At 34.1% G+C, this 27,131-nt stretch overlaps 2 protein-coding genes across 2 annotated transcripts; both read right to left on the bottom strand.

Annotated features, from left to right (window-relative positions):
* Nucleotides 1-663: 663 nt before the first annotated feature.
* LOC134277332 (uncharacterized) lies at nt 664-1,807 on the bottom strand (the record flags this gene model as incomplete). The annotated part of the gene is made up of 3 exons (XM_062759664.1): nt 1,716-1,807; nt 1,013-1,224; nt 664-774 (listed from the first exon to the last, which is right to left on the bottom strand). Coding segments are annotated over exons 1-3 (415 nt in total), but the record flags the coding sequence as incomplete, so codon positions are not given.
* A 22,176-nt stretch (nt 1,808-23,983) lies between these two features.
* LOC134277333 (meteorin-like protein) lies at nt 23,984-25,646 on the bottom strand. Its single transcript, XM_062759665.1, has 3 exons — nt 25,482-25,646; nt 24,233-24,444; nt 23,984-24,113 (listed from the first exon to the last, which is right to left on the bottom strand). The coding sequence occupies exons 1-3, from the start codon at nt 25,571-25,573 to the stop codon at nt 24,007-24,009; spliced, it is 411 nt and encodes a 136-aa protein (XP_062615649.1). The 5' UTR covers nt 25,574-25,646; the 3' UTR covers nt 23,984-24,006.
* Between the last annotated feature and the right edge of the window lie 1,485 nt (nt 25,647-27,131).

Raw genomic sequence — 27,131 nt, 5'->3', positions numbered from 1 at the left:
GGAATCAACATGATAAAGAGTTAGCACAATATAAGGATATTTTTAAATCACATAAGAAAGAGTTGACATAACGTAATTATATATCCACATCACGGAATGGAGTTTTGACATAATGTAATAAAGTATTGATATAATATAAAGATATGTTCACATTATGTTATACACATTTTACACCACGTAATAAAGCACTGACATAAAGGTAAGATGTGTTCACCTCACATCATGATGCCCTCGCCGTAAAATAAAGATAAATCCATATCACGTAATAATGCTTTGATATAATAGAAATATACACTCTCAAAAAGGAATGGGCTTTTGACTTCATGTAATGATAAGTTTAATTATAAAACACAATTTACTTGACGTAATGCAATTTTGACCTCACATATTAAAGAAATGAAATGATGTAAAGAAGCATTCATTTCACGTAATAAAGTTTTAACACAATGTAAACACATTATCACTTCACATAATGAATTTTTTACTTCAAGTTATGAAGTGCTGACATAATGAAAGGAGTTATTTACTTCATGTAATGCAGCATTGACATCATGTTAAGATATATTTACATCATCTCATAAAAAATGGATATAACGTAAAAATATGTTCACATCACGTAATCATAAACTGACATAATAAATGCATAGTTGTATGCTATAAGGCAGTGATGGCGTTCCATAGAATAATCAACTGCTCCCATATATGTCTGCATTTCTGGAGCATGAATTTCTATTGAAATACTCCCATGTTGAGAATCGATACAGGGCCAGGTGCCTATAACAAAAAAACCCCAATTTTGCTCAGAATATATGAAAGACATTCAGAATGTACACATGTAGTTATTCATGAGATAAGTATCCATTAGATATGCATTTTTGATAATCTTCCCAATTATATATTATTTCAGTTAGTATTAAATCAAAAATAGACCTGATGCTGACCTAAGCAAAAAAGAAAACAAAACTATAAAGAAAGAATAAGAGAAGGGTTATGGACACGATTCATTTCATACCTGCTGGAATTGCATGTCGTCCTTGTCCGGTGACGTCATAAAGAGCGAACATGTCACCACCTATATTTTCGCCAATGCAGACAGAAAACTTGTCATGACTTTCTCTCTTAAACTTCACTATAATGTACTCTTTTGGGTAGTTCCAGTCTATGGTCCCATTTTTACACCCGTCTGGAGCTTGGTACTCACGATGGTCTCCATCAGGAATAAATCTTAAAACAAAACACTATTTTATAAACAACAGTCTTGTCGAACAATGTTCACAATACAAAAGTAAAATTTTTCAATAAAAAATGCTAAGATCGAATATTGCAATGTTCCACATGCCCTGGTTGCTAGTATATTATGGTTTATTTTTACAATATTTACTAATCATTGATTTTTGAATTCATCAACAGAAGTCTTACAATACCTGTCTATCACTCTACCAACTTAAAACATTGTTTTGAATATAATAACTAGAGAATTCACCAAAATTGAGGATTTTTGTGAGAGCAGGTTTAAAAGTTTTAATCTCAAAGATCATATTTAAAAAAAAAAAATAAATAATCCTCCTGTATTATTGATATCTAATGTTACAAAGATAAGAATCCTTAATATCCAAACATTCCACTTAGCAATAGAACAAATCTAATCTAATTAACTTCAGTAAGGGGACCTGTACGGGATAATATCATTTATCAAAAAGATTAAATCTACATACCCCTGTGGAAGTATTGTGCATCTATCTCCAAAAAGGAAGGAAAACACATTTGGAAGTGTAAGCACGAGTATTCCAAACACGATTGAGTTCATATTGACCCAAATTCTCTGTTAACATTCCTGTAAATTCTTATCATATATACCTTATCATAATTATCTACAAAACCAAGTCGTCGTTCGCGTGGCGCAGTGGTAAATGCGTCTGCTGTAGAGTTGGAGTGTAAGGAGTCGATCCTTACGTCAAGGGTTCGATTCCCACTTTGGGACGTGGAGACCGGTCCCTCGGATGAGACCGTATAAACCGAGGTCCTGTGTAACAATAAGTGTTGGATCGAAAAAAAGATTCCTCACAGCTTAATGTAAATGAGTACCGAGTAAAGGTTAAAAATATTGAGCTTTCCCTCGACATCTTTTATCTCTTTCATACATTGTTAGGCTCCCGTAAACGAATTTTCTTTGGTAAAGTTTTTGTCCGGTCCGATCGTCTGTCTGTCTGTGTGTGTCGGCAAAAATTTCAACCTTGCCGATAAGTTTTGAGTGAGTGAGGCTATGGCTTTCATATTTCAAAGGGGTATTCCTTGTTAAAAGACCTTTCTTTTGGTACCACCAAATTTGACCCCTTGACCTTGACCATGAAGTTTGACCAACTTTTAGAAAAAATACCACACTTTTACCTTTGCCATATATAACCTTTTAACAATAGGAGCTAGGACTTTCATACTTCACACGTGTATTAATTGTGAAAAGACTTTTCAGTGGGTATAAATATTATTATATTATCACAGGTGTATTTCTTGTAACAAGATCTTTCTTTGGGTACCAACACTTTTGACCTTGGTGTTAGGAGCTTGACATGCCTTTTAGAAGCCTTGACGTACAGGGTCATCAGTTTTTCACAAACACGTCTTGTTTTCATCATTTTTAACTATCCATCTAACACAGTGTATAATGCACGTGATGCAGTATGCTGTAATCAAGGGAAAGTCGAAACTTCATAATGTAAATTTTTTATGTAGCATGATATTAAAGCTTTTCTAAAAAAAAATATGATTTTAAAATTATTTTATAGCTTTCTGCAAGATTTTTTTTTTCATTCATTTAGTTCATTTTTTAATAGATTAATTTGATAGCATTTTATAATAAAACATAGGTAATCAGAAAGTACAGAACTCACCTCAACAAATGTTGTCTTTAAGTAAGTAAGGCAAAGTCCCACAATAACTAACATTCTAGAAGCTTACATCCCAAAATGCAAAATTTATGCGATTTGATCTGATAGGGCTTGCAATTACTTGGAAACAGACCTATCCTAAAACTGCAAACTAGTCGCCCATCAAGAAAATGTAATTCAAATCCAGCATTTGTATCTATCTGTGGGCGCGTGAGAATGTGGGATTGTGTATTTCAAGGGAAACAGGTCTTATGCATATATATGTTGTACTTTAGATCAATCTGTACAGGCATACATGTAAGTGTTTGGCTAATGAAAGAAGCAATGTAGCGCTAATGTAAACTTTTATATGTAACGGTAATGTAACTTTTTGTAGCGGTAATGACTAAGTAGCGGTAAATGAAAATTTCGAAAATGTAGCGGTAATGATACCCACCCGTTTTATGCGTATTTAGCAGAATTTATACAAGGTGTGTTTACATGTGATAAGAAATCACTTGCTGTACATGTAGCCTTCAACTCGACATTAAGATACATGTATATAGAAGACGTCATATCAATTAACAATAGTTAAATCCATTCATACACGATAATTACCAGTGAGCATTAGATAAAATATACCTCATCTGTTTCATATTTGTATATTTTACTTAACAAGATGATAATGGTAACCTTGCAACAAACTTATAAACGTGATAATTTCAATGAAACATATGGAGATAACGAACAGTATTCAAGATCAAAAGTCCATAAAACATTACAAAATAGGAGCAGAGCAAACACAGACCTCCAGAACATAAGAGGTGGGATCAGGTGCCATGGAGGAGTGAGCATCCCCCACCGACCGGTCACACCCGCCGTGTGCTCCTCGTCATGATCTGCAAATTACGGAAAAATTCGTCGCCAGCTCCGCGCACAAACAATAAACCAACAATCAGTACGAAAAAAGTCAGTCAATACCTGATTCAAACTGCACCTGCTGACAACTTACAAATCGTCAACATCTCATACATGTATAGTAATATACTCTAATTACCTGCATACGGGGTATCTTCGTTGATTCGGTACGCAAGCGCATGCTCTACGTATGAACGATTTCTTAAATAAGGTAAGATTGACATAAAAGTTGTTGAAACAAGAATATCAACAGTTTCATGTAGCGTCATAATTTCGAATTACATGTACATGTAGCTACGGATATTTCCGTTTTTCCAAATCATGACAAGGACACATGACGGATGTGGCCGGTCGGCAGGGGATGTTCACTCCTATATGGCATCTGAACCCACATCTGGTGTGTTAGAGGTTTGTGTATGCCATTCTCATGATTAAATCCATTAGCTTAAGGGCTCTTCGTTACATAAATTTTTCATTGCATTTTTTTTAATTGGCAATCATGTATACATGTATGAGTACCTTCAGCAAAGAATTAAAAAATATGAACCCATTCCTCGATCAAAAAATTAATTATAATCTATTGAAACAGTTATATTATTATACAATTGATCATTTCAGATCAAAGGTTTGGGCTTTGCAAAATATTGAAAACAGTATACCATTTTCTTTCTTTCTTTCTTTCTTTTTTATAGAAATAATCGAGAATCGATGCAATTCATGACGTAATACACAGGCTACCAATAAAAAGATATTTTTTCACCAAGCTTGACTCAGAGCATTCTTGAGTAAAAAGATAGAAGTAAGAATAAATGAAATTTTTAAAAATGTGAAAACAACGGAGCCAAAAATATAAATTTTATATAAAAACTTTGCTGCATAGTTTAGATTCAAACTTATTCAAATGGCAACCCCGGTGTTAGGGTAGGGCCACGGCTTTTCAAAAAGAAAAAAGAAGGCTTTACAGATTTTCTTTTACAGAACAGCAGAGCAAAATATTTTTTTCAACTTCATATGAAAGCACTTTAAGGTAGTGTAGATTAAATTTTTTTTTAAAATCATGACCCCAAGCCTGGATCTACAACTGGTGATCAAAGTTTAACATAGGAACCTACAGAAAAAATCTTTGAGAACCTTCTCAAGAACACCATCGCCATGATTGATCATATTTATATTAAAAAAAAGCATCATCAGGTAGTGTTTAGTCTAGTCTTTTCATATCATGACACTTTGATTGATTGTATACTGTTTTACGTCCCGCTCCAGAATATTTCACTGATATGGAGACGTTCATGACACTTTGGGAAAGGATGGTGCCAAAATATATGATCAAATTATTCCATAAGGATATTTAAGGGAAAGTATCTGCTAATGAGATGAAGAACTGAAAGGCCATATTGACTCAGTTGAGCGTTTGGCCAATAGGTATCTTATATCGAATTTGGACGTATTTAATTTGTTTAAATAAATAAATATTTAATTCATAAAATTAGACAGCATTTTTTTTTTAAATAAAAAGAATATAACAGTTTAATAAAAATATACAAGAGATCACTAACACATTTTTTCTTTAAGCTACTGCATGTATAATTACAGGTGCTCCGCATGGGGTCTTTTTGGTAATGACTAGATGCTATGGCGTAAAAGAAGTCGAACATGAGTTATCGTTCATATATCGAGTTATCGTTCATAAGATGCGTAATACGTCATCACTAGAGACCTATTCACTCGTACATGGAATATTCCACATGTGTTAAGATAAACAGAAATAAAATAAATATTCTTTAATCATATTTATTCGATTAGTAGTTTATATTTATTTCATATGTAATTTACAATGGGGTTATTATATATAAATCCCTATGCCGAAAATTGGAAATGTCAGTATATATAAACAATTTATCAATATAAATTAATCATCAAACATGGATTAATTATAGATAATCGTGGATTGATTTTAATGAAAAATAAAAAGAGTTGAGGTATAGTACTTGATATATTTTCTTTCTATATATTTATTTGTATTTCGGTTAATGCAGTTTGGTTGTTATGTGTATTGCGAATGGAGAATGCACAGGGGGGGGGGGGGGGGTATTACCAACTGGAGACAGGCATCTATCGTTAAATGTGGTCATGTAAGAAACGAAAACCAAAGGTGTTTAAATGCTGCCTTAAGATCCTTGCTCCAATTTTTCACTCATGGGAACACTAACAATTGCCGTTGGAAAGCTGCTCGACACCCTGGGTCATTGAGCAGTGAGGGACCTTTTTCGTGCCAGCACCAACAGCGACAGGGAGGGGTGGAGCGGTTGTTTGACAGAGTTAAGGAGCCAACAACCACACTAAAATTATTGAATTATTAAATCTTATGCATATATTGTCAAGAAAATGGGGCCCTGGTCCCCTCCACAGTGAGGGACCTTTTTCGTGCCAGCACCAACTGCGACAAGGGACCTCGGTTTATACGGTCTCATTGGAGGACCGGTCTCCACGTCCTTCAGAGGGATTCAAACCTGCAACACAAGGATTATCTCCTTAATCCGCGACTTTAAAGCAGACTTTCTTACTACTATTTCACACGGCGACGCAGATTTCAGTGGCGAATCCAGGAATCTTGAAAAGGGAAAAGGGGGAGGGGAGGGTGCTGTTGTTTACCAGAGTTAAGAGTTTATCAGTGTTAAAATATACAGAAATATAATAAATATTTGTTGTTAATATTTATTAAATTGGTAAATTACATTTTATTAAAAATTATTGAATTATTAAATCATATGTATATATTCGACAGAAAAGCGGGCCGGGGTGGGGGGGGGGGGGTGTACTACCTGTAAACTAATCCGCCAGTGTAATTGAATGACTATTATACTGAGTTTGTGAGATAGAAATAATTATTTTGTGATTTTAATTAGAAACTTATACCTATACAACAACCATTTGTAAGAAATCTGGTATTGTTTCACATGAATATCCAGGTTAGAGATAAGACTTAATTTCTCACAAAACTCAAGTTTTTTTTCCCCGAGGCATATCCTAACGCAATAGAGCAAGGGATACGTAAGTCTACAAAACCTACATTTTTCGCTATTCGGCAGTTACTACTTTTCTGGGTCTGGTATACCTGGTATTTCACACTAGGTAATTCGAGTGAATTTTTTTTTTCATGTGATCCAAAGTACAAACATATGACATTAAGCTTACTTTATTAATATTTCTTCACTTAGGGCAGTGATGTTTGTATAATACTTGTTGTAAAATATGTTTTAAAAATTAAAAAAAAATTAATAAAACTAATTATAAAGTCCAAATTACTAGATTTCACTTCTTATCTAATGACCATGTATTGAAGGGCAGCCCCGCGAGAATTCCGAAGCATTTAAGTTATAATGTGTAGCGACCATTTTACGTACCTAATAAATGAATGGTCTGATAGTTTAAATCTTGATAGAATTTTGAAGATGGTATCAAATAATGCTTCACTGAGAATTGTACAAAACTTTGATTTTTTCAATTCAATTCAATTAATTAATTGCACCTTGAATTTTACATTAATTGAAGTTCTATGGGCTGCACATGTTTTATTTAAGATATTGTAAAAAGTTATTTGATTTTCAAACAAATATCTTTGTAAATATTTGAATAAACTATATCTTTATTAAGTTATATACAAAAAATAATGACTCCTTTACCGCAGACACTTTGAGAAATAATAAATTTTCTTCTTTTCATCAAATGCAGATAACTCTTCATAAACGTTTAAGGTGGAATGTCACACCAACTTTTTATTTTATAGATCTTTGAGTCATCCTTTTTAAACAATGGTTTCAGCATGAAAGGCTGATATTAGCTCTTGATTATTTATATTACTTTTTTGGAGTTTGACCCATTTGTCATGAAAATTTTAAACTTTTACTTTGGCCATATCTTTTGAACAGTAGATGCCAAGACATTTATACTTCACATATGTAATCTTTTTTGAAAGACCTTTCATTGGATACCAACAGCCTTGATCCTTTGACGTTGACCTTGTAGATTTCCGTACTTGTGAAGAAACTTTAACCTTGGCTATAACTTTTGAACGGTAGGGGATAGGACTTTCATACTTCATATACATGATCCTTGTGAGAAGTTACTTCATTGGATACCAAGGACTTTGACCCTTTGACCTTTGAGATTGACCTACTTTAAAAAAGAAAACCTTGACCATAACTTTTAAAGTATTATGGCTAGTGCTTTCATACTCAACATATTTAATCCTTGTAAGAAGTTACTTCATTGGATACCAAGAACATTGAGCCTTTGACCTTGACGTTGGAGTTTGACAGACTTTTTAAAAAAATAACCTTGTTCATAACTTCTGACCGGTTAGGGCTAGCGCTTTCATACTCTATATAAGAATTCTATGTGGCAAGACCTTTCATTTTGATACCAATTACATTGACATTTTGGCCTTGACCTTAGAGATTTTTGTACTTATTAAAAAAAAAACTTTAACGTTTGCGTACTTTCAAATTTCACAATTGATTTCCTTTGAGAATACCTTATTTTTGGTACCTATTAATTAAATTTGCATTTAAGAAAAGTTTAATCTTTACTATGTCGCCATACATCAGTGTTACACAAACACATCTTGTTTATTAGGTATTCATATGATGCATTCATTTACAGCAAATTGTTTTAAAAGAAAGCATCTAATTTGAATGTAAATAATCATAATCCTACATGTCATTCATTGCTGCTGATTTATTTCAGATTGAAATTATTACCATGATCTTAAAAGGGTTTTCCTACCTACCTGTAGCTTGTACTAGCTAAAAATTCGACATCGAACTCGGCAAGTTCTTCCCTTTTACGGAGATTTAAAAAATAAGTATAACCTGAAGATATTTCTCAGATCTCAGAGCTTTTCTCACCTACCTGTACTTTGTACCAGATAAAAACGCGGCAAAATATTCGTCATATTCCTACCTGTGTTTCATAGATGCTGATTTATTTTATGCTGAAATTCTTACCCTGGTCTTATTAGGCAACTCCTTATCTGTTACGGAGATTCAAGAGATAAGTTTAACATGAAGATATGTCCCTTATCTCAGAGCTTTCTCTCACCTACCTGTACCTTGTACCAGATAAGAATACAACAATATACTTGTCATATTCTTACCCGTCTTTCATAGATGCTGATTTATTTAATGTTAAAATTCTTACCCAGGTCGTATTAGGCAACTCCTTACCTGTTATGGAGATTCAAAAGATAGGTTTAACATGAAGATATGTCCCTGATCTCAGAGCTTTCTCTCACCAACCTGTACCTTGTACCAGAATAGAATACAGTAAAATATTTGTCATAATCCTACCTGTCATCCATAGTTGCTGATTTATTTAATGCTGAAATTCTTACCCTGGTCTTACTAGGCAACTCCTTACCTGTTATGGAGATGCAAGAGATAATTTTAACATGAAGATATGACCCTTATCTCAGAGCTTTCTTTCACCTACCTGTACCTTGTACCAGATAAGAATACGACAAAATATTTGTCATATTCTTACCCGTCTTTCATAGACGCTGATTTATTTTATACTGAAATTCTTACCCTGACCTTACTAGGCAACTCCTAGCCTTTTATGGAGATTCAAAAGATAAGTTTAACATGAAGATATGTCCCTGATATCAGAGCTTTCTCTCACCTACCTGTACCTTGTAACAAATAAGAATACGACAAAATATGCGTTATATTCTTACCCGTCTTTCATAGATGCTGATTTATTTAATGCTGAAATTCTTACCCTGGTCTTACTAGACAACTCCTTACCTGTTATGGGGATTCAAAAGAAAGGTTTAACATGAAGATATGTCCCTGATCTCAGAGCTTTCTCTCACCTACCTGTACCTTGTACCAGATAAGAATACGACAAAATATTTGTCATATTCCCACCCGTCTTTCATAGACGCTGATTTATTTTATACTGAAATTCTTACCCTGACCTTACTAGGCAACTCTTAGCCTTTTATGGAGTTTCAAAAGATAAGTTTAACATGAAGATATGTCCCTGATATCAGAGCTTTCTCTCACCTACCTGTACCTTGTACCAGATAAGAATACGACAAAATATTTGTCATATTCTTACCTGTCTTTCATAGATACTGATTTATTTTATGCTGCAATTCTTACCCACGTCGTACTAGGCAACTCCTTACCTGTTATGAAGATTCAAAAGATAGGTATAACATGAAGATATGTCCCTTATCTCAGAGCTTTCTCTCACCTACCTGTACCTTGTACCAGATAAGAATACGACAAAATATTTGTCATATTCTTACCCGTCTTTCATAGATGCTGATTTATTTAATGTTAAAATTCTTACCCAGGTCGTATTAGGCAACTCCTTACCTGTTATGGAGATTCAAAAGATAGGTTTAACATGAAGATATGTCCCTGATCTCAGAGCTTTCTCTCACCAACCTGTACCTTGTACCAGAATAGAATACAGTAAAATATTTGTCATAATCCTACCTGCCATCCATAGTTGCTGATTTATTTAATGCTGAAATTCTTACCCTGGTCTTACTAGGCAACTCCTTACCTGTTATGGAGATTCAAGAGATAAGTTTAACATGAAGATATGTCCCTTATCTCAGAGCTTTCTCTCTCCTAACTGTACCTTGTACCAGATAAGAATATGACAAAATATTCGTCATTATTTTACCCGTCTTTCATAGATTCTGATTTATTTTATACTGAAATTCTTACCCTGATCTTACTAGGCAACTCCTAGCCTTTTATGGAGATTCAAAAGATAAGTTTAACATGAAGATATGTCCCTGATATCAGAGCTTTCTCTCACCTACCTGTACCTTGTACCAGATAAGAATACGACAAAATATTTGTCATATTCTTACCTGTCATTCATAGTTGCTGATTTATTTTATGCTGAAATTCTTACCCTGATCTTACTAGGCAACTCCTTATCTGTTATGGAGATTCAAAAGATAAGTTTAACATGAAGATATGTCCCTTATCTCAGAGCTTTCTCTCACCTACCTGTACCTTGTACCAGATAAGAATACGACAAAATATTTGTCATATTCCCACCCGTCTTTCATAGACGCTAATTTATTTTATACTGAAATTCTTACCCTGACCTTACTAGGCAACTCTTAGCCTTTTATGGAGTTTCAAAAGATAAGTTTAACATGAAGATATGTCCCTGATATCAGAGCTTTCTCTCACCTACCTGTACCTTGTACCAGATAAGAATACGACAAAATATTTGTCATATTCTAACCTGTCTTTCATAGATACTGATTTACTTTATGCTGAAATTCTTACCCAGGTCGTACTAGGCAACTCCTTTCCTGTTATGAAGATTCAAAAGATAAGTTTTTACATGAAGATATGTCCCTTATCTCAGAGCTTTCTCTCACCTACCTGTACCTTGTAACAAATAAGAATACGACAAAATATTCGTTATATTCTTACCCGTCTTTCATAGATGCTGATTTATTTAATGCTGAAATTCTTACCCTGGTCTCACTAGACAACTCCTTACCTGTTATGGGGATTCAAAAGATATGTTTCACATGAAGATATGTCCTTGATCTCAGAGCTTTCTCCCACCTACCTGTATCTTGTACCAGATAAGAATACGGCAACATATTTTTCTTATTCCTACCTGTCTTTCATAGATGCTGAAATTTTTTATACTGAAATTCTTACCCAGGTCTTACTAGGCAACTTTTTGCCTGGATTTACCTTCTCATTTTTTAATTGTTATAATTGTCATTAAATTAAATAACTTATTTATTCATTAGAAAATTTATTTGTCTGTTTATTTATGAATACATCCTTTTCTTCATTAATTAATTATTCTAATGAGTAATTAATTCTTTCATTTATTAATGAATTAATTATGGTTTTTGCATTATTTTAATAATCAAGTAAATGTTCGATTTACTGATAAATAATTCATTTATTTATTTATAGTACTTATTCCTTTTTATTATTATTCTTTTAAGATTAATTAAATAATTTATTTATTATTTTAATTATTTTTTATTTATTTTGTTATTTACTTATTTACATTCTTTTGTTTTATTTATTTATTTTTATTTATTATTTATTTATTCCTTCATTTATAGTTTTTTTGATATAGACAGGTTCTGTTTATGTATTGCTAGGGTTTATGTTCCCATCACCAGGGTTTGTATACCCATCATCAGGGTCTATATACATATCACCAGGGTCTATATACCCATCACCAGGGTGAATATTACCTATCACCAGGGTTTGTAAACACTTCACCAGAGTCTGTATACCCATCATCAGGGTCTGTATACCGATCACTTATTTCTCGGTTTGAACAAGGGTCTATCACCAACAGTCTGTATTTACATAGGTTTAGTTTTGATATCACCAGGAGTATGTGCATCGCAGAGGGTCCGTCAATCATCAAGGCTCTCAGTATCAAGAAGGGTCAATTGCTCTATGTATCTCGCAGAGTCTTTATCACTAAGGTCTTGTGTTTCACTAATATTACGGTATCACCAAGGGTATGTATATCATTAAGGGTCTGTGTGCTACCACCAAAAGTGTCTATCAACAATCTATGTATCAATAAGGGTCTATGTATCACCAAGGGTATATTTATTACCAAGGGTATGTGCATCATAAAGTGTCTGTCAATAACCAGGGGTATGTGTTTCAACAAGGGTTTCTATCACCAGGGGTACTGTATGTGTATCACAAAGGGTCCATGTACCACCAAGGGCCTATTCATCACCCAGGGTCTGTATCACCAAGGGTAAATGTATCTCCAAGGGTCTATGTATCACCATGATTATGTGTATCACCAAGATTATGTGTATCATCAAGGGTAAATGTATCTCCAAGGGTCTATGTATCACAAAGATTATGTGTATCACCAAGATTATGTGTATCACCGAGGGTATGTTTATCATAAAGGGTCTGTGTTCTACCAGGGGTGTATGTATCACCAAGTGTCTATGTATCACCAGTGGTTTATGTATTGTCAAGGGTCTTTTTATCACCAAGGGTATATGTATGACCTAGGGTCTGTGTATCAACTAGGGTCTATGTATCACCAAGGGTATGTGTATCATCTAGGGTCTGTGTATCACCTAGGGTCTGTGTATCACCAGTGGTCTTTGTATCACCAAAGGTCTGTGTATCACCTAGGGTTTGTGTATCACCTAGGGTTTGTGTATCACCAAGCTTTAAGGGTTTGTATATCACCTGGAGTCTGTATCAACTAGGATAAGTTCACTCAGGGTATGTATTGATCTTATATTTCTAATAATGATCTTATTTACTTTTTATATTGCAGTGTAAGCCTGTTAAAAAGGATGCAAAGGACATTCAAATTAACTTAAAACGATGGGCAAAGAGTTTTATTTATGTGGATTGTGGAAATATCTTTACATTGTTAATGTGAATCATGATGTATTTTGATTCCTCTTTTGGATAAATTGAGATAAATTTCATTAACAAAATATTTGTTTATACCTTAGTCCACTACTCGATTACTCTACTCGAATGATAGTTGAATATTTGGAACATTTGACGGAAATAAAATTTTAAAAATTCAGATTTCACTTGTACATACATGAGTTATATTTATAACAAAAAAACCCTTACCCACATTTATAAAAAGTAACATGAAATATCTATGTGTATGTTGCACATAGATGTTAAGAGGCACCTAACGTATTGACAAGGCACGTTACATGAGGGGGAGGGTTGTCCCCTTCCCCCTGTTTTCTAAACGCATCATTTAACTTTTGAACAAATTCATCGAAAGGTCGACTCCCTATACTTTTGAGAAGATTGGACTCTCATATTCAACAAATGAATTATCTATTTCAAACCGTTTTTAAATACTTTATTTTTTATCTTATGATAAAGTTTAATTTTCATACACTTATTATAAATCAAAAGCGGCTAAGGGTAAGAATAACAATTTTATACGTAATTTTAATTGGGCGATTGTGGCCGGTGTCAACCCTTTCCTGTCTCAAACAAGCTGACAATAGCCAGCAGTTGTTCTTTCAGCAACAAGGCCGGCTAAGAATTACTAGTGCCCTGATCAAAGCATAATTCACCTGTGTAATACCCGTGACAAAACTATTAGGAGTCCAATTTATTTTGCATATGATCTTTGACCTTGACATTTGACCTTAACAAAACTTTAATCTTGGCCAAAGCTTTGCACCTGATGAGACAGGTCTTTTACATCTTCATGTGAAAAGATTTGACCAATGAACTTTGCCATAGACGACTGCATCCCATTCAAAAATTACAACATGATGGAATTTTATGATTTCTTTCCATTTATAGATGAATCAAGATACATAATGACTGAAATTTACAATGTTAAAATATCTCCACATAACTAAAAAATCTTTGTCTATCAATATAAAGTTCAATGTCCTTTGCTTCCCCCTTAAAAGGATTCAACTACAAAATAAAAAAAGTATGCTAAAATGACAACATAAAATAATAACTTTAAATCAATAAATTTTAATCTCAAGAAAATCATTATAGTTCATTATACAATTCGATCAGGCCTATTCTACAAGATGTTAATTAACCTTTTAACTGAACACACCCAAAGACATCCTTAAAATTAATTGGATTTCATTTTGATAATGCAAAAAATTTTGGACACCCTGCAGAAAATAAGGTACTTCGACCCCGCAAGAGGGAAAATCCTTAATATGACTTTTCAGACTTATGTTATAATACGTTATATCGCGACTACCAATGAGTACCTCGCAGTTATCTAACTTACTACCGCTCTTTTGCTTGGGAGTCGAGAAAAGTCTACATTTCTGGGGGCAAATGACATTGTTTACAGTAGTGACAATCGAATGATTCGAACAATTTAATGTCGAAATCACGATGTTTTGCCAGATATTGAACTCCAAATAGTAGATTGTCAAATATGGAAAGTTTAGAATATTTTATCTGCTTAAAAATGTGACGATTTTCAAAGAAAATTTAACGAGAAGAGTCCGCTTAATTAAAAATATCGTTATAAATGTGACAATTTAGGATTGGCTCCTCTCAAAAATATATTAGGCTGGTTCAGCGATTGTTTAGCGAGGTATTCCACCAGGATGTTTTACTTATCTATCCTTATAAATGCTACAATGATCGATCTTGCATTGTATTGAAAAGCACATTGCCCCCACCCAACAGACGATTCCTACCTCCTTCGCGAAAGAGTTCCGCTAAGTTAAGTTATCGCGATATCAAGTATTATACACACTCTTCTGACAGGTTAATGATCATTGCTGATGGACAAAAAGTACACAAACCTTTGTTGATACACAGACCCTTGGTGATACATAGACCCTTGGTGATACACAGACCCTAGGTGATACACAGATCCTTTGTGATACATAGACCCTTTGTGATACACAGAACCTAGGTGATACACAGACCCAAGGTAATACATAGACCCTAGGTGATACATAAATCCTAGGTGTTCCATAGGCCCTTGGTGATACATTGACCCTAGGTGTTCCATAGACCCTAGTGATACATAGACCCTAGAAGAAAACCCTTGGTGGTATACAGATCCGTGGTGATACAAAGACCTCAGGTGATACACAAACCCTTTTTGATACACAGACCCAAGGTGATACATATACCTTAGGTGATACATAGACCCTTGGTGATACAAAGGCCCTTGGAGATAAACAGAATCTTGGTGATACACAGACTCTCGGTGATACATAGACCCTTGCTAATACAGAGACCCTTGGTGATACATTGACCCTTGGTGACACACAGACTCTTGGTAATACAGAGACTCTTGGTAATACATTGACCCTTGGTGACAAATAGACCCTAGGTGATACAAACAAGCACTTGGTGATACACATAACCTTCGTGACACAGTCCCTTGGTGATACACATACCGTTGGTGAAACACAGGGCATTGATAATATACATACTTTTTATGATACATAGACCCTTGGTGACAAAGACCCTGCGTGATACATAGAGTCATAGACCCTTGTTGATACTGAGACCCTTGACAGGCCCTCTGCGATGCACATACTCTTGGTTATATTAAAAACCAAATCCTTGCAAATACAGACTCTTTCTGATACACCATTGTTAATACAGATAAAAGTGATCAATATACAGAGACTGGTAATAAGTTTGTAGACCCTGGTATGTGACAGGTAATACCCTGGTATGTGACAGTTAATAATTTTATCCTAGATATAAATATACAAACCTTGAATGATGATTGGAAATAATAGCGGTAATGACTCTAGTGAAGGATATATAGAACCTGTAGAGTGGTATACAAACTCTGGTGATGGGTATTACAGACCCTGGTGATGGGTATTACAGACCCTGGTGATGGGTAATACAGACCCTGGTGATGGGTATACAGACCCTGGTGATGGGTATACAGACCCTGGTGATGGGTAATACAGACCCTGGTGATGGGTATACAGACCCTGGTGATGGGTATACAGACCCTGGTGATTGGTAATACAGACCCTGGTGATGGGTAATACAGACCCTGGTGATGGGTAATACAGACCCTGGTGATGGGTATATAGGGTATACAGACCCTGGTGATGGGTATACAGACCCTGGTGAAAGATAATACAAACCCTGGTGATGGGTAATACAGACCCTGGTGATGGGTAATACAGACCCTGGTGATGGGTATACAGACCCTAGTGATGGCTATACAAACCCTAGTGATAAATACTATAGACCCTAATGATGGGTATATAGACCCTGGTGATGGGTATACAAACCCTGGTTATGGGTATACAGACCCTGGTGATGGGTAATACAGACCCTGGTGATGGGTAATACAGACCCTGGTGATGGGTATACAGACCCTGGTGATTGGTAATACAGACCCTGGTGATGGGTATACAGACCCTGGTGATTGGTAATACAGACCCTGGTGATGGGTAATACAGACCCTGGTGATGGGTAATAATACAGACCCTAGTGATGGCTATACAAACCCTAGTGATAAATACTATAGACCCTAATGATGGGTATATAGACCCTGGTGATGGGTATACAAACCCTGGTTATGGATATATAGACCCTGGTGATGGGTATACAGACCCTGGTGATGGGTATACAGACCCTGGTGATTGGTAATACAGACCCTGGTGATGGGTAATACAGACCTTGGTGATGGGTATACCGACAAAGGTGATTGGTAATACAGACTCTGGTGATGGGTATATAGACCCTGGTGATGGATATACCGACCTTGGTGATAGATAATACAAACCCTGATGATGGTTATACAGAAGCTGGTGATAGATAATACAGACCCTGATGATGGGTATTCAGACCCTTGTGACAGGTATACAAACCCTGGTGATGAGTATACAGACTCGGGTGAAGGATATACAAACCCTGGTGATAGGAAATATTCACCCTGGTGATGGGTATATAGACCCTGGTGGTGGGAATACAAACCCTGGTGATGGGAACTTAAAACCTAGCAATACATAAACAGAACCTGTCTATAACAAAAAAAGTATAAATGAAGGAATGAATAAATAATAAATAAATAAGTGTATAAATAAATGAATAAATAAAAAAAAAGATAATTAAATAACAAAATAAATAAAAAAATAATTAAAATAATAAATAAATTATTTAATTAATCTTAAAAGAATAATAATAAAAAGAAATAAATATTATAAATAAATAAATAAATTATTTATCAGTAAATCGAACATTTACTTGATTATTAGAAATAATGCAAAACCCATAATTAATTAATTAATAATGGAAGAATTAATTACTCATTAGAATAATTAATCAATGAAGAAAAGGATGCATTCATAAATAAACAGACAAATAAATTTCCTAATGAATAAATAAGTTATTTAATTTAATAATAATTATAACAATTAAAAAATGAAAAGGTAAATCCAGGCAAGGAGTTGCCTAGTAAGACCTGGCTAAGAATTTCAGTATAAAAAATTTCAGCATCTATGAAAGACAGGTAGGAATAAGAAAAATATGTTGCCGTATTCTTATCTGGTACAAGGTACATGTAGGTGGGAGAAAGCTCTGAGATCAGGGACATATCTTCATGTGAAACGTATCTTTTGAATCTCCATAAAATGTTAGGAGTTGCCTAGTAAGATCAGGGTAAGAATTTCAGTATAAAATAAATCAGCATCTATGAATGACAGGTAGGATTACGACGAATATTTTACTGTATTCTTATCTGGTACAAGGTACACGTAGGTGAGAGAAAATTCTGAGATAAAGGAAAATATATTCATGTTAAACCTATCTTTTGAATCTCCATAACAGGTAAGGAGTTGCCTAGGAAGACCTGGGTAAGAATTTCAACATTAAATAAATCAGCACCTGTGAAAGACAGGTAAGAATATGACAAATTTTTTGTCCTATTCTTATCTGGTACAAGGTACAGGTAGGTGAGAGAAAGCTCTGAGATCAGGGACATATCTTCATGTTGAACTTATCTTTTGAATCTCCATAAAAGGCTAGGGGTTGCCTAGTAAGGTCAGGGTAAGAATTTCAGTATAAAATAAATCAGCATCTATGAAAGACGGGTAAGAATATGACAAATATTTTGTCGTATTCTTATCTGGTACAAGGTACAGGTAGGTGAGAGAAAGCTCTGAGATAAGGGACATATCTTCATGTGAAACATGTCTTTTGAATCAACATAACAGGTAAGGAGTAGCCTAGTAAAACCGGGGTAAGAATTTCAGCATGAAATTCCTCAGCATCTATGAAAGACAGGAAGGAATATGACGAATATTTTGTCGTATTCTTATCTGGTACAAGGTACAGGTAGGTGAGAGAAAGCTCTGAGATAAGGGACATATCTTCATGTAAAACTTATCTTTTGAATCTTCATAACAGGTAAGGAGTTGCCTAGTAAGACCTGGGTAAGAATTTCAGCATAAAGTAAATCAGTATCTATGGAAGACAGGTTAGAATATGACAAATATTTTGTCGTATTCTTATCTGGTACAAGGTACAGGTAGGTGAGAGAAAGCTCTGAGATCAGGGACATATCTTCATGTTAAACCTTTCTTTTGAATCCCCATAACAGGTAAGGAGTTGTCTAGTAAGACCAGGGTAAGAATTTCAGCATTAAATAAATCAGCATCTATGAAAGACGGGTAAGAATATAACGCATATTTTGTCGTATTCTTATTTGGTACAAGGTACAGGTAGGTGAGAGAAAGCTCTGATATCAGGGACATATCTTCATGTTAAACTTATCTTTTGAATCTCCATAAAAGGCTAGGAGTTGCCTAGTAAGGTCAGGGTAAGAATTTCAGTATAAAATAAATCAGCATCTATGAAAGACGGGTAAGAATATGACAAATATTTTGTCGTATTCTTATCTGGTACAAGGTACAGGTAGGTGAAAGAAAGCTCTGAGATAAGGGTCATATCTTCATGTTAAACTTATCTCTTGAATCTCCATAACAGGTAAGGAGTTGCCTAGTAAGACCAGGGTAAGAATTTCAGCATTAAATAAATCAGCAACTATGGATGGCAGGTAGGATTATGACAAATATTTTACTGTATTCTATTCTGGTACAAGGTACAGGTAGGTGAGAGAAAGCTCTGAGATCAGGGACATATCTTCATGTTAAACCTATCTTTTGAATCTCCATAACAGGTAAGGAGTTGCCTAATACGACCTGGGTAAGAATTTTAACATTAAATAAATCAGCATCTATGAAAGACGGGTAAGAATATGACAAATATTTTGTCGTATTCTTATCTGGTACAAGGTACAGGTAGGTGAGAGAAAGCTCTGAGATAAGGGACATATCTTCATGTAAAAACCTATCTTTTGAATCTTCATAACAGGTAAGGAGTTGCCTAGTACGACCTGGGTAAGAATTTCAGCATTAAATAAATCAGCATCTATGAAAGACAGGTAAGAATATAACGCATATTTTGTCGTATTCTTATTTGTTACAAGGTACAGGTAGGTGAGAGAAAGCTCTGATATCAGGGACATATCTTCATGTTAAACTTATCTTTTGAATCTCCATAAAAGGCTAGGAGTTGCCTAGTAAGGTCAGGGTAAGAATTTCAGTATAAAATAAATCAGCATCTATGAAAGACGGGTAAGAATATGACAAATATTTTGTCGTATTCTTATCTGGTACAAGGTACAGGTAGGTGAAAGAAAGCTCTGAGATAAGGGTCATATCTTCATGTTAAACTTATCTCTTGAATCTCCATAACAGGTAAGGAGTTGCCTAGTAAGACCAGGGTAAGAATTTCAGCATTAAATAAATCAGCAACTATGGATGGCAGGTAGGATTATGACAAATATTTTACTGTATTCTATTCTGGTACAAGGTACAGGTTGGTGAGAGAAAGCTCTGAGATCAGGGACATATCTTCATGTTAAACCTATCTTTTGAATCTCCATAACAGGTAAGGAGTTGCCTAATACGACCTGGGTAAGAATTTTAACATTAAATAAATCAGCATCTATGAAAGACGGGTAAGAATATGACAAATATCTTGTCGTATTCTTATCTGGTACAAGGTACAGGTAGGTGAAAGAAAGCTCTGAGATAAGGGACATATCTTCATGTTAAACTTATCTCTTGAATCTCCGTAACAGATAAGGAGTTGCCTAATAAGACCAGGGTAAGAATTTCAGCATAAAATAAATCAGCATCTATGAAACACAGGTAGGAATATGACGAATATTTTGCCGCGTTTTTATCTGGTACAAAGTACAGGTAGGTGAGAAAAGCTCTGAGATCTGAGAAATATCTTCAGGTTATACTTATTTTTTAAATCTCCGTAAAAGGGAAGAACTTGCCGAGTTCGATGTCGAATTTTTAGCTAGTACAAGCTACAGGTAGGTAGGAAAACCCTTTTAAGATCATGGTAATAATTTCAATCTGAAATAAATCAGCAGCAATGAATGACATGTAGGATTATGATTATTTACATTCAAATTAGATGCTTTCTTTTAAAACAATTTGCTGTAAATGAATGCATCATATGAATACCTAATAAACAAGATGTGTTTGTGTAACACTGATGTATGGCGACATAGTAAAGATTAAACTTTTCTTAAATGCAAATTTAATTAATAGGTACCAAAAATAAGGTATTCTCAAAGGAAATCAATTGTGAAATTTGAAAGTACGCAAACGTTAAAGTTTTTTTTTTTAATAAGTACAAAAATCTCTAAGGTCAAGGCCAAAATGTCAATGTAATTGGTATCAAAATGAAAGGTCTTGCCACATAGAATTCTTATATAGAGTATGAAAGCGCTAGCCCTAACCGGTCAGAAGTTATGAACAAGGTTATTTTTTTAAAAAGTCTGTCAAACTCCAACGTCAAGGTCAAAGGCTCAATGTTCTTGGTAGCCAATGAAGTAACTTCTTACAAGGATTAAATATGTGGAGTATGAAAGCACTAGCCATAATACTTTAAAAGTTATGGTCAAGGTTTTCTTTTTTAAAGTAGGTCAATCTCAAAGGTCAAAGGGTCAAAGTCCTTGGTATCCAATGAAGTAACTTCTCACAAGGATCATGTATATGAAGTATGAAAGTCCTATCCCCTACCGTTCAAAAGTTATAGCCAAGGTTAAAGTTTCTTCACAAGTACGGAAATCTACAAGGTCAACGTCAAAGGATCAAGGCTGTTGGTATCCAATGAAAGGTCTTTCAAAAAAGATTACATATGTGAAGTATAAATGTCTTGGCATCTACTGTTCAAAAGATATGGCCAAAGTAAAAGTTTAAAATTTTCATGACAAATGGGTCAAACTCCAAAAAAGTAATATAAATAATCAAGAGCTAATATCAGCCTTTCATGCTGAAACCATTGTTTAAAAAGGATGACTCAAAGATCTATAAAATAAAAAGTTGGTGTGACATTCCACCTTAAACGTTTATGAAGAGTTATCTGCATTTGATGAAAAGAAGAAAATTTATTATTTCTCAAAGTGTCTGCGGTAAAGGAGTCATTATTTTTTGTATATAACTTAATAAAGATATAGTTTATTCAAATATTTACAAAGATATTTGTTTGAAAATCAAATAACTTTTTACAATATCTTAAATAAAACATGTGCAGCCCATAGAACTTCAATTAATGTAAAATTCAAGGTGCAATTAATTAATTGAATTGAATTGAAAAAATCAAAGTTTTGTACAATTCTCAGTGAAGCATTATTTGATACCATCTTCAAAATTCTATCAAGATTTAAACTATCAGACCATTCATTTATTAGGTACGTAAAATGGTCGCTACACATTATAACTTAAATGCTTTGGAATTCTCGCGGGGCTGCCCTTCAATACATGGTCATTAGATAAGAAGTGAAATCTAGTAATTTGGACTTTATAATTAGTTTTATTAATTTTTTTTTAATTTTTAAAACATATTTTACAACAAGTATTATACAAACATCACTGCCCTAAGTGAAGAAATATTAATAAAGTAAGCTTAATGTCATATGTTTGTACTCTGGATCACATGGAAAAAAAATCACTCGAATTACCTAGTGTGAGGGTCAGGTATACCAGACCCAGAAAAGTAGTAACTGCCGAATAGCGAAAAATGTAGGTTTTGTAGACTTACGTATCCCTTGCTCTATTGCGTTAGGATATGCCTCGGGGAAAAAAAAAACTTGAGTTTTGTGAGAAATTAAGTCTTATCTCTAACCTGGATATTCATGTGAAACAATACCAGATTTCTTACAAATGGTTGTTGTATAGGTATAAGTTTCTAATTAAAATAACAAAATAATTATTTCTATCTCACAAACTCAGTATAATAGTCATTCAATTACACTGGCGGATTAGTTTACAGGTAGTACACCCCCCTCCCCCACCCCGGCCCGCTTTTCTGTCGAATATATACATATGATTTAATAATTCAATAATTTTTAATAAAATGTAATTTACCAATTTAATAAATATTAACAACAAATATTTATTATATTTCTGTATATTTTAACACTGATAAACTCTTAACTCTGGTAAACAACAGCACCCCCCCCCTCCCCCTTTTCTCTTTTCAAGATTCCTGGATTCGCCACTGAAATCTGCGTCGCCGTGTGAAATAGTAGTAAGAAAGTCTGCTTTAAAGTCGCGGATTAAGGAGATAATCCTTGTGTTGCAGGTTTGAATCCCTCTGAAGGACGTGGAGACCGGTCCTCAAATGAGACCGTATAAACCGAGGTCCCTTGTCGCAGTTGGTGCTGGCACGAAAAAGGTCCCTCACTGTGGAGGGGACCAGGGCCCCATTTTCTTGACAATATATGCATAAGATTTAATAATTCAATAATTTTAGTGTGGTTGTTGGCTCCTTAACTCTGTCAAACAACCGCTCCACCCCTCCCTGTCGCTGTTGGTGCTGGCACGAAAAAGGTCCCTTACTGCTCAATGACCCAGGGTGTCGAGCAGCTTTCCAACGGCAATTGTTAGTGTTCCCATGAGTGAAAAATTGGAGCAAGGATCTTAAGGCAGCATTTAAACACCTTTGGTTTTCGTTTCTTACATGACCACATTTAACGATAGATGCCTGTCTCCAGTTGGTAATACCCCTCCCCCCCCCCCTGTGCATTCTCCATTCGCAATACAAATAACAACCAAACTGCATTATCCGAAATACAAATAAATATATAGAAAGAAAATATATCAAGTACTATACCTCAACTCCTTTTATTTTTCATTAAAATCAATCCACGATTATCTATAATTAATCCATGTTTGATGATTAATTTATATTGATAAATTGTTTATATATACTGACATTTCCAATTTTCGGCATAGGGATTCATATATAATAACCCCATTGTAAATTACATATGAAATAAATATAAACTACTAATCGAATAAATATGATTAAAGAATATTTATTTTATTTCTGTTTATCTTAACACATGTGGAATATTCCATGTACGAGTGAATAGTTCTCTAGTGATGACGTATTACACATCTTATGAACGATAACTCGATATATGAACGATAACTCATGTTCGACTTCTTTTACGCCATAGCATCTAGTCATTACCATCTTTCATTCAACTTCTTTCGAAACCCCATCACTTCTTAAAGAAGGAGGTGCAAAGAATTAATATACATTTCTTAAAATGCAATGCACGTTACAACAAAATACGTTACAAGAATACCTTAATCTGCATTTCTTTTTATAAAGCAAATATTTTAGAATTGAATTGAATATTTAATAGCTCCCAAATAAGGTAGCATTTCTGGAGCATGAATCTCAACAGAGGCATTCCCAGTCTGAGAGTTTATGCATGGCCATGTGCCTGTAAAACAAAAGAGATTAATTCATCCTTTGCGATATCGTTTGAAAATAAGTAAGAATAACCTTATTTTCCTTGCAAATTTCTTTTGCGGATATTCAAATCAAATTCTCCATACAAACCCTTTGGAATGCTTAGTCGTATTTCTCCTGTGATATCATAAAAGCTGAACATGTTGCCTCCAATGCTTTCTCTAAGGCAAACCAAGAAGTTACCAGGGCTTTCTAATGTGAAATTGACAATGATGTACTCTTTTGGATATTTCCAGTAGATGGCACCCTCTGTACAGTTGTCTGGAACTTGGTATTCACGATGTTCTCCATCAGGAATAAATCTTCAAAATATTATACAAATAGGAAAAATAAAGCATAATTTTCTGATAATAATTTTATTTACTTTGAATTTCTTGTTTTCTCTCTTCTTCCTTACATTTTTAAAATACGTATTTTAAACCTTTCTTACGAGGACGTGAAGATAATCAATTTATGCAAATTTAGGAAGCAGTTTCAGTACACCCCCATAGAGATGACCGGATTTAACTGGTGTTCAAGAGTATTTTTTAATTTCAGATTTCTAATCTGTTCTTCCCTTTTGACAGGATTTGTAAGGGATTTTTTTTCGGGGGGGGGGGGCTACATTGTGAATTACTGAAATGCCGTAGGCTACTTTTTTTATCAGCACAAACACCAGTTTAAGGTTGGAATTTTTTTTTTCTTCAAAATTGGCAAACTGCTGAAAGTGCTTCCAGTTGTTAATGTAATTTTCGAATAAAGTAGTTTATTACATTGACAAATTAATTGTTTAGTACACCCAGTTATGAGGAAAATAAACCAACAGTAATTAAATAATACTTAAAGTTTCAAAACATCACCTGTATATAGGAGACGTGAATCAAAAGTTAGAGATGGGCATTGACCTTTGTACAGTTTTCCTGGAATTATATCTAAATTTTGGAGACTATGAAGATATCCTCATTCCAAGAATCACGAAGGTTACCTCGTTTTCCTCTTCTTATTTGAGAAATATTTTATCTTTATCTTTAATAGAACCTCCAGAATAATAATTAAAACGTATTAGAAGCTGACTGAACCCCCCCCTCCCACCCTCCTGCCTTCCACAAACATAATTTCCAGAATATACGATATCTGCCACAATGTGAGATGTCTAGCATACAGAAATCTGATGTTTGTGAGTGAGATTTTGGAGAATGTATGTGAAAGATACTTAGAAAAGTATCCACACTAAAGGTTCATTCACAGACTTAATATTTATTCAACAGTACAAAATACAACAAACATTCATGTGCATGTTGCATAATATCATTTGGAAATTGTCGGCATGAAGAAACGGGAAGTAGAACAACATACATACCCCTTCGGATGAATGGTGCATCTGTTAGCCCATCGGAAAGATAAAAATGTTGGAAAAGTTAAAACAAGTATTCCAAACACGATAAAATTCATTTTTGAGAGAAAATAATTGAAAAGTTTATCAGTTGCCACTCCTAAACATTATCCTGCGAAAAACCGACTTTAATTAATTCATTTATTTGACAGTCATATCCTTAAAACATGAATTTTAAATCTAGTTACAAAACAACATTAATCAGTTCGTTATTTTTGTATTCTAATCAAGTTATCAAATTAAGCATTGTATATGATGTCTGTGCATTTACAATTATAAGTAAAATAATTCATCACACGTCAGGTTTTTTCAAAATTTTGTTACATAATTCTGGGTTAACAATAAAGAAGATTTGAATTTCTTTTTGTTTTCGTATCTACAATGTAGGAATATGTGGGTGTAGGGTGTGTGTTTGTATGAGTCTGTATGAGTTTTAAGAAATCACTCACATTTGTTGCAATTTAATAATGTTACAATATTGAATTCAACAAGGATATTATTTTAAATGTCAACATGCGAGATAATAAAGTGAACATAAAACTTCTTTAGTCAGTATGCAAATTAAGTTACAAGATTTAGTTAATATGTCAACATTCAAGTAATGGTGTATAAGTTAACATGCTAAATGCAACTTATTTATGTCAAAATGCAAGTTAACATACAATCATATACATGAAGATATCTCACATGATGACACAAATAAAGTTCGCATGTGTGCAAATAATCATAATTGTCTAATTCTTAAACAAATGATGGCGTAAATACGTTAATATACCAATTCTAAAATCTCTACAGAAAGCTTCTAGATAAATCCCAGTGAACTTAGAATAAAAGACATCATATTGGCATTGCACATAGTGTGTCACATTTAGATGTTTTACTGACTAAAGGTGATAAAGTCCAACCAACAACTAAATTGCATGAAAAACAAGATGACTTCACCTTTTCTATCATCAACTTTACTTATTCCTGTAGTAATATTCCATTAACAATTGTTTAAGACAATTTTCAAACTTTTTTGCTACTCAAGAACTTGTTCTGAGTACGTTCAATGTCTAAAGCTACACATTCTTCTCACTGATAAGTTGATGTTACCGGATTTTCAAAAGCCTTCTTCAAAATGGTCGTTAAAATGACCTTATTAGCAAATACCCGGTATATTCTTTCATGTGGGTTGGTTCTTTGGCTGACTTTCATATAAATTGTTAAGCTCACAAATCCACTATTCATATGGAAATAATCTTGGTTTAATTTGGCAAAAAAGAAAAAAAATTGAATTACCCTGAATATACGAATACTAAACGATATTGAAAGATAATTGGTTTAGGATATTTTCCAGCATTTATTGAACATATAAAAAAAATTGTCCCCAAAAACGATAAATAGTATGGAGTTTGGATAAATATACTCACTATTAACGAATTTATTGGTCCTCTCAAAACAGATCCGCCAAAAAATGTCCCTCAATTTCCAATTTTTGCTATAATATTGGGGAAGATTACACTGAAAGAAAAACCTAGTGAATTTAACTAGTGTGTTTCGTAAAGCGTTGGTCGTGATTAGTAAACTTTCAGTTTACTGGTTAAGATAGTGAGTTGTGGAGCGGGGGTCGTATAG

The sequence above is a fragment of the Saccostrea cucullata genome, unplaced genomic scaffold (genome assembly GCF_032062105.1).
Source record: "Saccostrea cucullata isolate Sc308-1 unplaced genomic scaffold, CSIRO_AGI_Scuc_v1 ctg6489, whole genome shotgun sequence".
NCBI lineage: Eukaryota > Metazoa > Mollusca > Bivalvia > Ostreida > Ostreidae > Saccostrea > Saccostrea cuccullata.
This window is presented reverse-complemented; position numbering and strand designations above follow the sequence as displayed.

What these genes read in the sequence shown, in the direction of transcription:
- LOC134277333 (XM_062759665.1), bottom strand. Translation starts at nt 25,573, where the DNA reads ATGAATTTTATCGTGTTTGGAATACTTGTTTTAACTTTTCCAACATTT. An exon ending in TGCACCATTCATCCGAAGGG is followed by an intron (nt 24,445 to 25,481) that starts GTATGTATGTTG and finishes AATATTTTGAAG; the next exon opens with ATTTATTCCTGATGGAGAAC. An exon ending in ACGACTAAGCATTCCAAAGG is followed by an intron (nt 24,114 to 24,232) that starts GTTTGTATGGAG and finishes TTTGTTTTACAG; the next exon opens with GCACATGGCCATGCATAAAC.